General features: G+C 39.0%; 2 protein-coding genes and 1 non-coding gene across 3 annotated transcripts; 2 read left to right on the forward strand and 1 right to left on the reverse strand.

Moving 5' to 3' along the window:
- Positions 953–2,374, forward strand: LOC104779598. Its single transcript, XM_010503968.1, has 2 exons — positions 953–1,512; positions 1,957–2,374. Exons 1-2 carry the CDS (start codon positions 953–955, stop codon positions 2,372–2,374), a joined length of 978 nt encoding a protein of 325 aa, XP_010502270.1.
- On the forward strand, positions 13,582–13,654 carry TRNAA-AGC. The gene has a single exon. It is a non-coding gene; the product is annotated as a tRNA-Ala (tRNA).
- LOC104779600 (kelch repeat-containing protein At1g19470-like) lies at positions 16,714–18,006 on the reverse strand. The gene has a single exon (XM_010503969.1). The coding sequence runs from the start codon at positions 18,004–18,006 to the stop codon at positions 16,714–16,716; it is 1,293 nt and encodes a 430-aa protein (XP_010502271.1).

An 18,227-nucleotide genomic window follows, 5' to 3' on the forward strand; every position in this document is an offset into this window, starting at 1 on the left:
AAAAAAAAAAAAAAAAAAAAAAAAAGGAGAAGACGCTTTTAATTCTAAAACAAAACTGCACGCCGTTTTTGTACCATATGGTTCCAAAACGCGGCGCGTTTGCTTAATTTTTAATTTAGCCCTATACTTAATAACTCTTATAGATTTATCCTAAAATAAATGAAATTTTTAATATACCCTCTCATACACCATCAAACCTGAATACAAAAAGTGGGGACTAAAATCTCACATCCTCTTTCTATCAAAACAATTTCTCAAAACCATTCAATGGTAAAAAAACAATATTACCCTTAATAAATGTTGTTTTCGGCTATTTTAGGTTAAATATAATTAAACCAGTAAATGTTCAACGAAAAACACAGTAGCTCAGTGGTTGCAAGCTCCATGCGCATGCGCGCGCGTCCAGGGTTTGAATCCTACTATGCGGGGTAGTGAGAATAAGTAGGGGTTTTTCAAATTGGAATTGGAGCAAAAGGGGATAGAGAAATTGAGTTCTACAAGAGGGTTCTCACTTTCCTCTCGGCAAAATACCAATAAAGTTTAACAAGAGTTAGTTTAGATCTACAACTTGATATTGTTGTTGATTTGTTCGTACAACAGAGTTTGCAAGTGTCTCATTCATAAAAAACTGGCTTTTATTTGAATTCTAAAATGTTCTTTTATGGTATGAGGTTCAGATTTATGTTGTTTGGTTGAATGATTCAAAGGGAACTGTTGTATTCATGCTATCACTAATCTCTTGTTTTCATACGATGGCAACGTGACTAGCTAGTTTATCAGTACATGTTTACATAAACCTCATATGTGACATTTACAAGCAACCTACTGGAAAAGGCCAACAACACTAAACATTAGAGCCGCCTCTAAATTAATCTTGTTATTTCCATCATTTCAACAAACAAAGATGAGGTGAGATGAGGTGAATTAAGCATCAAAGCCGAATTCAAAAACAATGGCGATTTCTACATTACTCTCAATCTCTCCTTTCAGTCTATCTTCTTCCTCATCAACAAAAACCCATTTCCTAACTACTACTAGGGTTTATTCATCATCATCATCTTCGACTTCTCCCAAATTGAATCAAAACAATCGTTTCCTAGGGAGTCAAAGTTCCAGTCTTTACTACCCATTACGCCGCAATTTCACCAGATTCTCTTCTTCTCTAGATGAGTTTCTCGGAAAAGCCAAAGAAGACAAAGAAGGAAACGAAATCATCCAGCTTCCGTCATTTGGTGTGAACCCTGTTAAATTCGCGATTTACGTTGCGTTGTGGGCTTCCTTCTCTTTGCTTTGGTTTGCTAGGTCTGGAGATGCCAAAGCCGCTACTGATTCAATCAAATCATCGAGCTTTGGTCTCAGAATCGCCGCCACTCTTCGCCAATTTGGTTGGCCAGACGAAGCTGTTGTGTTTGCTTTAGCTACACTTCCGATTATTGAGCTCCGTGGTGCTATTCCCGTTGGTTATTGGATGCAGCTGAACCCTACGGTTCTCACTTTCTTCTCTGTTCTTGGGTTAGTTTCTCTTAAATCTTCACACCCTGCATTAGTTTAGGCACATCTTGATATTGTTGTTGATTTGTTCTCAGAACAGAATCTGCAAGTGTCTCATTGGTGATTATGGTGACAAAAATGTGAAATTTGAGTCTGGCTTTTCTCTGAAATGTGTTCGAGGATACACATTTTCTATTGTTTAGTTGATTCTATAATTAGTTTGACGAAACAAAGTTCAACAAGTGTTCTCATTTCTTTTGAATTTGTGATGGATAGGTGATAACTTGTGTGTGGATATGGCAATGTGTCTTGTTTGAGGAACACCTTTCTGTTGTTTAGTTGAATGAATCTATTAGCTTGAATGAGATTTGAGTTATATGTATGTTAGAGCAAACGTTCAATCCATTTTCTTTTTATTCCATTATGTAGCAACAAGAAGTGTCACTGATTTTGTGTTTTTTGCAGCAATATGGTTCCAGTTCCGTTCATAGTACTTTACCTCAAAAAGTTTGCGTCTTTCTTGGCGGGTAAGAGCCAAACAGCTTCTAAATTACTCGACATTTTATTCAAAAGAGCTAAAGAGAAAGCTGGACCAGTTGAAGAGTTCCAATGGTTAGGGCTAATGCTCTTTGTAGCTGTTCCTTTCCCTGGAACCGGTGCTTGGACAGGAGCTATCATAGCATCGATCCTCGACATGCCGTTTTGGTCTGCTGTTTCGTCTAATTTCTTCGGCGTAGTGTTGGCTGGACTGTTGGTGAACTTGCTGGTGAATCTTGGTTTGAAACAAGCCATTGTAGCTGGTATTGCTCTCTTCTTAGTATCTACATTTATGTGGAGTGTTCTCAGGAACATTAGGAAGTCTATAAAACCATCTCTGCCTTGAATTGGTTATTAGATGTTTAGTTGTAGAAGAGTTCTTAACATTATTGGTTCTTTTTTTTTTTGCTTCAACTGTTAATAATAATGTTTAAGGGATTTTGTGTTGGTCTTCTTTTTCCCAAATCACCTTTCTCATCAATTCAAATTATGTAATTTATCATATTTTGTTGTAAAACAAGAGGATTCAAAGTGTAGAATCTCTTATTCTTAATGATAGAATCGAATAGAGGTTACAATATATATAGCAATGACAAAGGCTAAACCTAAACCAACTAGGAAATAGTAAATAGGCCATGGGCCATCGACCATGGGCCTTACACATCAAGACATATAACGGGCCGGTTATGGAAGTCCACTCCAAGTGTTTTACAACACTCCTCTTTGGATGACATAATCGTGCCGATGCTAAGGGATCAGTGCAATACGGTTGGGGGTGCTGCCTCATTAAAACTTTACCAGGAAAACCCAATGGGACAAAACCATGGTGAAGGAAAAATAGTACAACACGCATTGCTCCCCCTGTTCTAAGCATCCCTAAGGTCCTTAAGCTTCCGCATTCCAATCTGGTGCATGAGCTTCTTGAATGTAGTTGTCGGTAATGCCTTAGTGAGGAGATCGACTGAGTTGTCGCATGATTGAACTTGCACCACTTGAACTTCTCCGGCCTTTTGTAGTTCATGTGTGAAGAAGAACTTGGGTAGGATGTGCTTCGTCCGATCTCCCTTGATATATCCTTCCTTGAGTTGTGCGATGCTGGCCGTATTGTCTTCAAATAGTACCGTTGCTTCCTTATCGTCGGCCATGCCACAATTTGTCCTGATATGTTGAGTCATCGATCTCAACCAAACACACTCACGGTTTGCATTATGTGGATCCGATAAATAACCTGCATCAACAAAACCAACTAAACCTTCGTGTTTATAGTTAGTATAATATAAACCCAAACATGTAGTTCCTTGTAGGTATCGCAACACATGTTTAATACCGTTCCAATGCCTTTGGGTCGGACAAGAACTAAATCTTGCTAAGAGGTTCACGGCAAAACAAATATCTGGTCTAGTGTGGCTAGCCAAAACATTAACGCTCCTATAGCACTGAGGTATGGCACTTCAGGACCGAGAACTTCTTCATCGGCCTTCTTTGGACCAAATGGATCTTTATCCAAATCAAGACTCCTTACAACCATTGGGCTGGTCAATGGGTGAGCTTGGTCCATATTAAACCTCTTCAGTATCTTTTCTGTATATGCCATTTGATGCACAAGGATTCCATTATCAATGTACTCAAGCTGCAATCCCAAACAGAACTTAGTCTTACCTAGGTCTTTCATTTCAAATTCTTTCTTTAAATACTCTACTGTTTGGGCAATTTCATTAGAGGTTCCAAGGATGTTTAAATCATCCACATACACTGCTATTATTACAAACCCTTTGTTTGCAAACTTCTTTATAAATATATATGGACTAATTGGGTCATTTTTATAGCTTTCTTTAGCTAAATACTCAATTAATCGATTATACCACATTCGACCACTTTGCTTCAGTCCATAAAGGGATTTGTTCAGCCTAATGCAGTACTGTTCTCGAGAACCACTCTTATCTTTGAGCTCAATACCCTCTGTAATCTCATATAAATTTCATTTTCCAGTGGACAATATAAGTATGCGGTTACAACATCCATTAACCGCAAATCCAGTTTCTCTCTTATAGCCAGACTTATTGGATATCTAAAAAGTCGTTGCATCCATCACAAGGGAGTATGTCTCCTCATAATCTATTCCTGGTCTTTGGGAGAATCCTTGTGCTACAAGTCGTGCCTTATATCTCACGATTTCATTTTTCTCATTTCTCTTCCTCACAAAGACCCACTTATGTCCAACTGGTTTTATTTCAGGTGTTGTCCTTAAGATCGGACCAAACACACTTCTCTTTTTTAAAGAGTTTAACTCCACGTCAATGGCTTCTTTCCACTTTAGCCAATCTTTACTTTGAGTGCACTCTAACATAGACGTGGGTTCATGATCCTCATTTATCTCAAGTGCTACCTTATATGCAAATACTTCATCAATGTCGACATTCTTGCGGTTCCATTGTATTCCAGACATGATATAATTTATTGAGATCTCATTATTATCAATACCTTCAGGACCTTGAGGTTCAGCGTCCCAAACCTCATTTGGTACCTTAGGATTTGCCGCGGCCATGTCTGCATTTTCCTTAACCTTGGTTTGATTTGCACCTTTCTTAGATTTTCGAGGGTTCTTATCTTTGGAACCTAATGGTCTACCACGTTTCAAACGGGCCTTAGACTCTGTAGCAACTTGATTATTGTGTTCCTTCTGAACATCAATACGTACTGGTGCATTACAAGCTGGTATGTACGATTTAATTACTCTCTTTGGGTCAACAAAGGAATCTAGCAATTGAATAGCTAGCTTTTGCAAATGTATAATCTTTTGGACCTCTGCCTCACATGCTAGAGTCCGAGGATCTTGCCAATTTAAGGATGTTTGATTCCATGATATTTCTTTGACTAGCTTGTTATTCTCTCCACCCAACATAGGAAATTCGGATTCAGCAAACTGACAATCCGCGTATCTGGCCTTAAATAAATCACCTGTAGTTAGCTTAAGATACTTAATAATGGTGGGAGAATCATATCCAACATATATTCCCATCCTCCTTTGAGGTCTCATCTTAGTTCTCTGTGATGATGCAATCGGTACATAAACGACACACCCGAATGTCTTTAGATGGGATATGTCTGGCTCATGACCCGTTAATAATTGGGATGGCAAATATTTATGCTCACTATATGGCCTGATGCGTACAAGCTCTACTGCATGTAATACTGCGTGTCCCCAAGCCGACACAGGAAAGCTGCGACCTGATAAGTAATGGTCGAGCAATTAATTGGATTTGTTTAATGAAGGATTCAGCTAATCCATTTTGTGTATGGACATGTTCCACAGGGTGTTCCACACTTCCCCCCATGGACATACAATAATCATTAAACGCTTGGGATGTAAATTCACCAGCATTGTCTAGACTTATAGTCTTAAGTGGATAATCTCTTTGATTATTTTTCCTGGTGATAGCCTCATAATGAGTTTCCCTTGTGTAAATGCTACACACGTGAGATTTTTAGGGATAACTCTTCTCTCTTTTAGAGTGTGCCCTTTAGAGTTTATTATCAGCTTACACATCATGTTAGAACCCGGATGGCCAAGCCGGTCATGCCATAAAGTGAATTGTTCATTGAACATTTTATTCATTGCCAAATTAGCTTCTATCATATTAATCCTAGCATGGTAAAGACCAATGGCTAGTGCAGCTATAGCTCTAGGACTTTCTTATGTTCTTTAGTTTCAACATGTAAACCATTCAAACGAATGTCTTTTAAACTCAATAAGCTCCCTTTGAGCTGGGGGAATATAAGGCATCACGTAGTTCAAGATGTGTGCCATAAAATATTTTTCTGGCCGTAGCCTTCATTTAGACTTGCTATACCCACTATCTTGCTAATATTGGCATCTTTCATTATGAGATTATGCAAAATATCTCCTATCCTTCAAAATTGTGTGGCTTAATCCACTATCCACCACACTTATGTTCTTGTCCTTAGCCATTTTCAATAATGGACAAGAATTTATGTTTTAAACTTTTAAAGTAGTAAAACAAACAAGTATATATATTGAAGGAAATAAAATAATTGAATTTAAACCAAAATAATAATCCAAAATAATAATTCAATCAAATGCAAAGCATAAAATATAAAATTAAGCCAGTACAACTTTTGAGTTTAATTATCTTCTTTTAAGCAATCGGATGTTTCATAGTCCAAGTTGGTCATCATTCTCATGGTCAAAGTCACCCTTACCATCGAGATGCACCAAATTGGCTTCTGGATTTTTCTTCAAATTCTCTTGATAGAGATCAATAGGATGCTCAACTTTTTTCCCATCTTGTCTCAATGATTCGGCATACAAACAGGAGATGAGACTTGCATATGTTTTAAAACCTCTTTCACGAATTTGCTGCTGAAGCAGTATGTCATTAGTGTGAAAGGTTGAGAGTGTCTGCTCTATCAAGTCCTCATCACTAACCTCCATACCACATAATTTCAATCTTGAGGCTATCTTAAATAGCTCTAAATTATACTCATCCATGGATTTAAAATCCTGGACCCTTAGGGATTTCCAATCGACTTGAGCCTTTGGTAGGAGCACCATCTTTTGGTGTCCATATTTGTTTTTCAACTCTGTCCAAAGCTCAAGAGGATCCTCAATAGTGAGGTACTGACTTTTGAGGCTTTCATCCATATGATGGCGTATATACATAATTGCCTTATACTTATTTCCTTTAGAACAGTTATTATCATCCTCAATGCATTCGCAAAGCTCTTTTGATTTCAAGTGGATCTTAGTATCCAATGCCCATTGTAAATAATTATCGCCAGAGGCGTTAAGGGCTGTGTACATGAGGTTGTTGAGCTTTGCCATCTACAATGCAAAACATACATCCGATCATTAGCATGCGGTATTAGACCCCGAACCATGCAGATAGGTCATGCAGTATATGAGACCGAAACATGCCTTTAAACCACTCATAGGTCATGCGGTATATGAGACCGAAACATGCCTTTATTATACTCAATTTTCGTGGCTTATCATGCATCAGAAATAACAAAACAAACATAGGAAGCAAAATGCAAATATTTCCTTTTATTAATTTCCTTTTATAACTAGGATTTCTTTTTAACAAAATTTTCCTTTTCTTAAACTTCCTTTTCTTAAAACAGGATAATGATAAATATTTAGGGAATATTTTCTAGACCTTTAAGATAATGACTAGAATTAAATTGGAAATTATCCTAAATTTTGATTTCATGCAAGACATAGAACAAGTTCGATTTTAGCAACCTAGAACAAACTCTTATGCAATTCGATTTTAGGCTTCTAGTTCTAGGCTTCTTATGCAATCAAACTCAAGCAGTCAATCATCAATAAACAACCAGATTTTAGGGTTCATGTAGTCGATTTATACAGAAACAAATTAAGCAATAAACGGTTCTATGCTCTTCTTATACTAGGTTCGATTTTAACAATTATGCATGATCCGATTTTAACAATTATGCATGCAGCACATCAAACAATCAACAACAAGCAATACAACCGGATTTTAATCATAATATAGTTGGTGCAATTGCAAGCAAACTAAACAGCCTAAAGCCTTACACAATCCGATTTTAAGTTTTAGGTTTTTAGGAAAATAAGAACTTGTTTGTTGATTGTCTACTTTTAGTTTTAGAGGTTCTTATAGGATTTAAAGATCAGATTCGATTCATATGTTCTCATAAGGTTTGATTGTTTACCTTCCACCGTTTGGGGTTGACTGGAATTGATCTGGGAGCTAAAGACCTCAGATGTACCTTTGTTTTCTAATCACGAACCTCGAACTGGACAGGGACTATGAACCGATCACAAACAGGTCTCGAACAGAATCACGAACCGCATCCTTGTACCGCTCACGAACTGCTCTCTTACCGCACTCGTCCCGGAACCGCGAACCACACACGTACTGGATCACGAACCTCGAACTGGTTTTGGATGGAACTTGATCACGAGCACAGGTTTGCTCGTGAACACTAATAGATCTTCGAAACAGGAACTAGTTTCGAACAAAGGGGAGGAACGACGGCGGTTTAGGGTTTTGATGGAAGACGAAAGATGAACGGCGGCGGTTAGGGTTTTAGGGTTTTTATTCAGCTGGATCTCTAGGGCAATCGTGCTGATAACGTGTTGTAAAACGAGAGGATTCAAAGTGTAGAATCTCTTATTCTTATTGATAGAATCGAATAGAGGTTACAATATATATAGCAATGACAAAGGCTAAACCTAAACCGACTAGGAAATAGTAAATAGGCCATGGCCGATGGCCCATGGCCGCGTCTATGTTCTTGCTTTCAATTCAATCTTTCCAATCGGGTCTAGAATGACAATTTATCCCAGACAAACAAGTCTCCTCTAGCTTAAGGAGTAGTCCATAGCTAATNCTAACGCCTAGTAAGACGGGGAAGGAGTGTTATGAAAGGGAGGAAGAGGAAAAGCTACTCTTGAGCTCTTGCCTTCTTCGGGAACTAATGTTCCGTTCTCCAGCTCCATCAGTCCACTAGCCAGTACCACTTTCAAGTAAGTCTTCAGTACTAGTAGTGTCAGCGGGCAGGTTTGAAGATGTCTTTCCTGGTCTATCTCCAGACTTGGCCAGAGAGTCAAATATGCGTTTTCGCGCAGTAAGGCACTTTAGACTTTGATTTCCGCTAAATTTTCAAGAGAAAATGTCTTTGCCTCAGCTTCACATATGGCTTACCATCCTCTTCTAGTAAGAAAGTCCTTCCCGCCCTTCCTAACCTTACCCGTAACCACGACTCCCTTTGATTATCATAAGTTAATATTCAAAATGTGGGTCTTTCTCGTCAGGTCTATGTTCTTGCTTTCAATTCAATCTTTCCAATCGGGTCTAGAATGACAATTTATCCCAGACAAACAAGTCTCCTCTAGCTTAAGGAGTAGTCCATAGCTAATAATCTATGGTACTAGTTTATTCCAGTCATTGGGCACAACTTCCTTTTCTGTTTACAGAGAATAGGATAAACCTCTATTCCATTCGGGCAAATAAGATGCTCGCTCACTCCACTACGCCACTTGCTGTGCAGTCTCCAATACGCCACTTGCAGTTCCACAGAGTGTTTTTCTAATCTTCTTGAGTATAAAGAGGAATCTAAGGGAAGACACTTCATTGCGGGAAGCACCACACGCCTGCTTCCTCCTCTAAGCAAGCAATAGCCAGAGCTCTGAAGCTGAAGTGAGCCAAGCTCAACAATCTTGAATGGCTTACTCACTCAAGCAGTAAGGCGACTCCGCGGGCTCAATCAGAGGTTCCTATGCAAAGCCCAGCTATGAAGCGAATAAAGAGCAGTTCGCACTCTCGGTGGGATGGGTCGGGTTCGGTCAATGAAATGCCTTTTCCAAGCACGATCAGGCTTCAGGGTAGCTTCTGGGAGTGCTCTACGAGAAGGCATATGTGTTACATCTTGAGATATTTGTTTAGGGCAAACGATCACCGCCATTTCTCGTATGAAAGGCTGGACTGTCGCAATCAAACTCTCCGCCTGCCGGATCATTACCCTGTAGCTAGCTTTGATTAAAGAGTCTCTTTCTTGGTTCGTTGGGAATGTGCATGATGAGAAAAGGTAGTTAGCTTATCTGCCTTGTTCCTTTGTTTGCATGAAGAAAGACTCTCCTCTGTTTGTTTTGTGGGAATAGGCATGACTAAGCCAGTTAGTTTCCTACGGCGAGCTCGAGCAGCTTTGTATTGCGTCGATATCTTTCCATGACATGCCCCGCTATCTATGTTTACTGGAACCGGGCCTTAAGGTGAAGGGCCGCCTCTCTAAGAAAAGAAGTTTGGGGGAAGAAGAACTCTTGCAATGGATTCCTCAGTAGGAAATGCAAAAGAAGAAAGAAAGAGCAGTGCTTTCTTAATAGTCGTGGGAGTCCGGGTCTAAGGATCCCTTTAGTCAATAAGGGCAGGGGTAGGATATTTGAGTTGTTGGGAAAGAGGCGGGCGAAGACAAAACAGAAAAGCGAGTCAGTCTACCTCCACCTTCACTTCCTCGAAAGAAGCCTTCTATTCCGACCACGGACATTTTCATAAAGCGTTCAGCTATTAGTCCACAGTGGTGTATAGTTATGTTATAGGTGCAGGTAAGGGGTTGGACAAAGCAAAGAACGCACAAAGCATGAGGGGCGTACTCACATGTCTTTTCTGGCAATCCGTAGGCAGGCGTTCCTCTCAGTCGAGAGATTGGCGTTCCTCGAGGCTTCCTTTTTTCTGTTATGAGTCTATAAGCAAAGAGGGGGTGCCCAGTACACTTGAGATGCGTCCCAAGGTAGCCAAGCCAAGCAAGAACTAAGCCTAAAGGAGTTTTCTCTCCCCTTGCTGACTTTCATAAGCAAGCCTTTCTTTCCCATTTCACTAATGGAAGAATTGAGCCAAAATTCTCAATGAATTGAGCGAGGGTGACAAAGGTCAGTAATTGAATTTCAAACTATAGAAATCTGTTCTCAGTGAGCTTTGAATCTTTGAATTGGTAGTTGGTTAAGGAATCCCAGGTTAGGAGATTAGATTAGTTGGTTAAGGATTGGAGGAATGGGAGTTAGGTCGGTACCTAGTTCCCCTTGCCCTAGATTCAGGTTACTTGAAACAGGGGATAGAGTTTTTCTAAGGAGGTTAGCTGGTTAGTGATGGGAAGCCAGTTTTTAGTCCCCTTAGCCCTGGATTGAGGTTAACAGTTTGTAGGGAAGAAAGGTAGAGAGTAGAGGGAGAGAGAGTCGATTTGGTAAGTTGGTATGGTAAGCCAGCCCCTTCAACAAGGGATTTCAATGGCAACAAACAGCTCCCCAGGATGAGGCAAAGAATGGGGTGGGGGGGGACTTCCAGTTGTTCGAGCAAGCAAATGGCTAGCAGGGCCGAGGAAGCACAATGAACGGGACGATAGAAGTTCCACAAGACCGGAGATAGATGTTCCTTCTTCCCTGATAAAATTTCTCTATCTATTAGCGAGTTTCGCCGTACAATCCGGCTGAAATGAATGGAATGAGGAACCGGGAAATCACTATAGTTGTGGGAATTCGTCGGATGTAACTCATCCGGAAGTGCTGGTTCGAATCCAGCTCGTGACAAAGCCTGGGTCATATGGTATGGAACAATCTTTTGATTATGAAGCGCCCGCTAAAGAAGAGATACTTAAGTGTGGTAGGAGGGAGCTAGGAGTCTTCCATTCATGCCCAGACTCGGATGCTAGAGAATAGTCTGGAATGCTCTCTTTCTATCTATGCCGCATCTTCCATGAACGAAACCAAGAGGGAAAGCAGAGAAAGCATTTGTCCATTTGTAGTTCTGGCACTCTGTATGTGCTGCTATGATAGTAAACTCTTCCTGCTCTCTTAAGTTAAGGATGTTCGTGACTTAATAGGAGTGACTGTAGTCAAGCAAGCAGAAGGTTACAGGCAAGCGGGGTAGTGTACTTTTATCCGCAAAGAATGGGGTTGATGCTCAGCTAAGGAATCCCCTACTAATCGAAAGAGGGGATTCAAAAGTGTCTATTCAATATTCCAAGGTGTGAAGGGTCGATGTAATTGAGAAAGAAGCGCTCTAGCTCTCACTTGAAGTACATGAAGAATAATGACTCGGAATGAAAGGCGATAGGGGACGTACCCTAAGGAAGCAAGAAGGGAGGATTTTCTTTACTTTACCGCTATAACCTTTCTTTCACGAGTGAACCCGGGCACGAGCCTACCTTGTAAGAACCAAAGAATGGGTACCTAGGGAATGAACCGAGTTAGAGGCGTATGCTTCCTTGACCGATAGTTTGAGTTTGTGGAACAAGTTGTAGCGATCCCATACTTTCTAGTACTTGTGGAGAATCCCAGTAAGAAATAGCTTGAGTTGTTGGTGGAAGTGACCTAGACATATTTCTATTTATAGGTCCTAGCCCTTTTCTTCCGCTAGATAAGTTGGGAAGTCCAACATAAGGCAGGTCAATTACATCAAACCTCAATTCCATCGAGCCTTGCTTAGTCTGCCTATGGTTGATAGTGAACAGCAGATATGCTACATCAAGCACTCACTTTCTGTCTATTGGCCTTAGAACACTCCTTCTTATGTTGTTTTCAATGAAGGGGAAGTGATTCCTGAGTTCCTTCGCACAGGGTTTGAATTAAATTAAGTAAGTTTTGTCTACATCTTCTCTGCAATTACATCAGGAAAGAAAGCAGATACTAATGCTGAATGCACTTAAAAAATCCCATGTCTGAATGCCTTAAACTTCGATTCCAAAGAAAGCAGAACTAGACTGCCAACGATCTGACGATAGAGAGTCTTCACCTTGTGGACCTGCTTTCGCCTAATGGTAATCTTTGTCTTTCCTTCTGTCTTTCGGGGATGGGATTGGGTGTCCGAGTACCGATAACTAAGTAGATGTCTCACAGGCGAAGGATTAGACGTCTTTGTACTCACGAAGCAGGTCTACAGCTTTCTGTTTTACCTCAGGTGGTAGATATTTTCCCACCTGGACAACTTTGCCCGAGTTTTAATTGGGGAACGAACGATCTAAGTAAGGAGGTAGCTCCAGGAAGGTAGTTCTTTGACCCAGTTCAGTGAGACGCTCCGCAAATGTTGAAAGAATAAGCGATGACATTTGTATGGTCTTGCTGTTGATGGTACCTAAAAATGGGGTGCTGCCCAAACCAAACTGAGCTAACTACAGGTCCGAATATACTGCGATCACCCAGACCTTTCTAATACTGAATCTAATAGTGAAAGAAATCTTGTATAAGAAATTTCTTACTAAATGGGTGTCAAAGAGGAATGAAATGGGATGACTGATTGATGGATACGTGGTAATTTTCCACTCCTGAACGACTTGGTACTCCCTCTTTCTCTATGGATCGAGCATATGAGGTGCCAGTCTACCGCACCAATGCAGGTTATGAAATTATAGATGCTCCCCCCGGTGTCTTGCCAGAAGCTCGTTTTCTAACCAAAAAATGGAAGATTTGAAAACCCCATCCCCGGAACTGGAAAAGGACCTAAACTCGTGATAGAAGCCGTCTTTCTCTAGTAGGAAATCAAAGACATCGGAAAGGCTCGCGTATTCCTATTCTTGTTATGGGAGACTGTCCATACCCTATCTCGACTCCGTTCACAAGACCCTAAAGTAGGGGAAGGCGGGTTTGATCCTATCATTTGTTATTTTAGTTTGAAATGGCAACACTAAAGAAGTGTGGAAACAGAGATTTAGAAAGCAGAGTTAGAGAGACCCCTTACCCAGGGATGTGAATGGGAAAAGAGCCATTGGAAGGTGACTAAAAGACCAGAAACAGGGGCTACCCGAGCTAATGATAGAGGCAAGAACACTTTCCGGCCAGGCCTGACTATAACCAACCTTACAGATCCCACTCAAGACACATAACGGGCCGGTTATGGAAGTCCACTCCAAATGTTTTACAACATATTTATCGTATTCTGATTTTTTGTAAGATGGAAACTTCTAAAGATCATTGAGAAGTTGAGAACAAATGTATATAAAATTTCTATCACTATAAAATGCGTAAGATATAGAAATCACACTGTAGCAATTAATGTCGATGGGGATGTAGCTCAGATGGTAGAGCGCTCGCTTAGCATGTGAGAGGTACGGGGATCGATACCCCGCATCTCCATCTTTTTTGTATTTTTTTCGTTTTTTTTTAGTAGTATTTTTTAGGTTTTTCCACTTTTAAGGGACTTTGATGCAATCGTTCTCGATCCAATAGTTGAGGTAATGAGGTTAATCTTTCTATTTATCATATGACTGTGGTTTTCTCTTAATAGTTCTCTAAACCAAATGGTACGTCTTTCAATTGCAACTTTGTGTTGGCATTCTTTTATGAACCATTGCGTCTCCCTCTTCTCACCACCTTTTAATGGGCATGCGTTTCGGCATAAATAATAGAGGATTAGAGGAAAAAAAATTGATAACTGAAGGGTCGTAACTGATTTACATATTCATCGGTAGATTTGTTTTGTCTCATCTTCTTTGTCTTTGTTGGAGTTTTTACAGTATTTAATCTAATTATTTAAAAACGTTGTATGAATTTTTCTGTTCTAATGATAAAGAGAACTACTTAGTATTAGACTCTTCGTTTAGTAACATTTTAAATTGTGTAATTTCATGAATTAATATTTTTCTCGTTGACGTCTCTCAATTAGGATTGTCGTGTCTCTTTTTTTTTTTTTTTTTTTTTTTTTTTTCACTTTTCATACATCTTGGCTTTCGGAGGTGTTGTGAAGGACATTCATTCTGACTTTTTCGCGGTTACTAAATAACAAATTTGCATTTCCAGAAGATATTATTTCAATTGCTTTCCTTAAAAAAGATAGTCTAATTGGTCTCACATTCCATGGATCGTCAGGCTCTTGTCTCCGCCAATTGTTCGTAATATTATAGTTATCTATATGTATTAATTCTTACATAACCTTTTTGTTAGGAAGGGTTCGGTGTGNTTTTTTTTTTTTTTTTTTTTTCTTTTTTAGTTCGTTTAGTAACTCACTTAAATACTATCTGTAATTAATTTCCCTATCATCTCCTCCCTCGGAGAAGGAACGTTACATATTTTATAATTGAGCATATGAATGCGAAGTTCAAGTGTTTTCATTTGTCTCTTGTTCCTCTTATCAAAATTGTTCTTTTTAATAGTTGCTATTGATATCCATGTTTAAATCAACAACGTAATTACAATTTGATTATTCGATTTAGATTGCCATTTGATATTATGGTTTTTGTTGATTTTATTTCAAATTTTCGAATTGTGATACAAACATGGGACATACAGTTCAAATAAGAAAAAGATTGAAGTGTCCATTTTGATTAAGAAATGATTGAGATGTGGAAGAAGATGATTCAGGTAAAGCGGATTAAATTATGTTAAGTACTGGGTTAAGGCAAACTGGATATATATCGCTTAGAACCGTAGGAATTGGGGTTTAAAATAAAGTGGGTATAGTTATATTAAAGAACAAATTTTTACTTTTGGTGTTTATTTAAAGTACCAAAAAGGTTTTATAGGAAAAAGGAAGAAAACAACAAGTAAAAAAGGGATAAATCACCTACACTTTTTTTTTTTTTTTTTAATGTTTGATTAGATTGGTAAGGCTTATCCATGTTTACAAAATGGTTAATCAGTTAGGTTCATGATATTGGTTATTTATTCCTATTAATAAATGTTTGCCTCACATCCGTTGGTTTTGGTTAGGCTCCGGATTAATTTCTACCATTTTTCAGGTTATGCTTCTTCAATGTACAGCTAGCAAAACAAGTTCTTTAGCAAATAGAGCCTATCGAGGAAAAGAAGCAAATGAAGCTCGGATACTGCCTACTGGAGACCATTTGGTTTTGTTATGATAATAAATGTAAAACCAAACAGAATGTAGCAATTTAGCAAATAAAGTTTCTGTTTGATTAATAATTAAATATTAATTCAGATGATTTATGAATCCGTCCTTTCAATCTCTATAGTTAGAAGAAGTTAGACCTTCGCTTCTATACTTTATAACTATTTATGTACCATAGTTGTATGGCATATATGCAAAGACGTTACAGTTGAAAGTTGTATAAGGAAAAAGATATTAGAAAAGATGATAAATTTGAATAAGCGATCTTTGTTATGAAACGACTCCCTTTGCATCAAAGCTCTCTTTCCTTATGCATCTTCTCGATTATACACAACTTTCGGTTCTCAAGTTTTTATTCTCATCTCTCCAACTCTCTAACTGGTGTGTTAGTGTTGATTTTTTCTTTCGATTAGATTTCTGATTCTCTAGGTTCACTAACACCGGTGTTTGGCAGCTACTTTGTATTAAGCGCGGCAGGATGAATATTGTTTGGAATAAATGTACGCATAACTATATTCCTACTATTTGTATCCTAAAACGATTCTATAGGTTGGTTCTCAAAGTTATATTGTATGCGTGAAGCATCCTATGCTTCTAAATCTTATTTTTTATATCAACTAATTATGTTTGATTGGTCGTATGAAACTCGGCTGCGTTAGTTTTGTATGTCTGAGAGAGAAAAATATGACTAAAAATAATGTTTTCAGTAAACATGCTCCAAAAACCCCAACTTTGTATAAAATGAAATAAAACTTTGGTCTTTTCATCAACAGAAATCAATAGCAAGTTGTTTAGATTTAGAAGTTAAAAGAAATAGGAAAATCAAAAAAAGAAATCTATATACCATGATATATAGATTATCCAACTGGTATTTTATTCCCATAAAAAAAATATTTGTTTTGATTTCAGTAGTTTCTTGAACACAAAATACCAATTGGTCAATGCTTTCAACGCAAAAACTCTGTTTTTTTTTGCTTAATCTAAATTCTAAAAGATATCATATTTGCACATGTATAGTAGAAGCAGACTGATTTGGTAAAAATATTGTATAATGCAGTTAGCCTTAAAATATCTACTGAGGCTATAACAGTTATGCGTAGGAGTGTTATTATCCTGCACAAAGACGTTAGTAGAAGGACTAGTTACTCTTGATATTTGCTCTCAGATCAACAAACTGCTTATAGACGGTTAAGATGTAATAAAGATCCTGAAACTGCAACAAGCTCACCAAAAAGACAACTAAGCCTTGAGGCTAAAGAAAAGGCTTGAAAAAAAAAAACAAAAAAGAGAGTCCATACTCAAATCACAGAAACGTATAGCTGCAAGAGACCATCCCATGTATGTATCATCAAATGGTAAGAGTTCGACAAAGATGAAGCGTGAGATAGTTAATGCCTCCAAGCACACAGTCGAGTGATTCGACATTCCCCCAAATCTCACCTCCTTCACGTTTATCCAACACGATCATTGCGCACCAAATACCTATTTCCCCAATGCAATCACCATTAACATAGCTCCGGTTACTGCCCAAAATCGCCAACTTTCCACCAAAATTCGCCATTTCAGAATCAGAAGAAAGGATATACTTAGGCAGTCTCCCCAAAGATTCACCTTTCACAGGTCTCCAAGTCTTCTCCTTTGGATCATACACGACTATTGGATGTCCAAGACTACACCGACGATCAATTGTATACAGCATATCATCTTCCACACATTGCACAGGACATGACTCTTTCCAATAATTCTTTATTGGATGAGTTGCACCGACGGCGGATGCGTCCCATTCATCACCTCTTCTTTTTCTTGGTTCGTAAACCAAACAACCTTTATAATCCAAAATGTAAATCTTGTTTTCCATCACCGCATATGCCCCAAACTCGCTAGAACAGTTAGTTTTAGGGTACGGACCAGGCAAAGATTCCCAAATCTGTTTCTCAAGATCGAACACTTCGACCCATTCCGACTCCGATGGAAGTCGCTTCCTGAAACCTCCGCTTACGTAAATCTTTCCGTCAATTACTCCGGCGGCTGCCTTGTAACGACCCCTTCTCATTGGAGGGAGCGAGCGACACTTGTGTGTTCTGCAATCGATGACATTCATAAACTTCACGCGTCTGTGGTCGATCGTTCCACCGATCACATACATCTCTAAACCGATAGTGACAACAGAAGCTCCACAAGGCATGGGTGGAAGCGAACCGAGTCTGGTCAGGCGTAAAGAAGAAGCCTTGTTTCGATATAGAATATGCCAGCTTGGGAGATTTTTCTTATTAGGGTATCCGATGGAGGCATAAAGAATCGTTTCGGAAAGACCGAGGCGCGCACGCGTTTCGTAGAGACTTGACGAAGCGATCAAACTGGAAAAGTAACGGGAGACGGAAGAGAGACTTGGGTAATCACATCTCCGGATGAGTGCGACGAGAGCTTCGGTAACATCGTTTGGAAGTGGGAAAGATGTCGAACCTTTCTCTTCTTCTTCTTCTTCTTCTTCTTCTACGTCTTCTTTTTTCGGCTTCTTGTTTCGGTTCTCGTTTCTTGTCGAGATTCTTCTACTTCTTCTTAAAACTGCTTCTTCTTTTTGTTTCTTATTTGGATCGCCGCCGTCATTAGAGTCGTCGGGAATTTCAGAGATGTTAACCATCGTCGTTTCGTGTGTGTGAAGTCAACGGTGAGAAATAGTGGAAACAGAGTCTATTTCGATTTTATGAATAGCTCTTCGAGTATTTATAGCCATAGTTTCATTTTCATTTTACAGTATAGGATCCAAAATTCATGCTTCAACTTAAATCATGTGGGCCTTTCAAGCCTAAAACGCTGGAGCCTTTTACAAGCCCAAATTCTGTTTTAGTATATGATATTTCA

The sequence above is a fragment of the Camelina sativa genome, chromosome 4 (genome assembly GCF_000633955.1).
Source record: "Camelina sativa cultivar DH55 chromosome 4, Cs, whole genome shotgun sequence".
Classification (NCBI taxonomy): Eukaryota; Viridiplantae; Streptophyta; class Magnoliopsida; order Brassicales; family Brassicaceae; genus Camelina; species Camelina sativa.

What these genes read in the sequence shown, in the direction of transcription:
- LOC104779598 (XM_010503968.1), top strand. Translation starts at nt 953, where the DNA reads ATGGCGATTTCTACATTACTCTCAATCTCTCCTTTCAGTCTATCTTCT. An exon ending in ACTTTCTTCTCTGTTCTTGG is followed by an intron (nt 1,513 to 1,956) that starts GTTAGTTTCTCT and finishes TGTTTTTTGCAG; the next exon opens with CAATATGGTTCCAGTTCCGT.
- LOC104779600 (XM_010503969.1), bottom strand. Translation starts at nt 18,006, where the DNA reads ATGGTTAACATCTCTGAAATTCCCGACGACTCTAATGACGGCGGCGAT.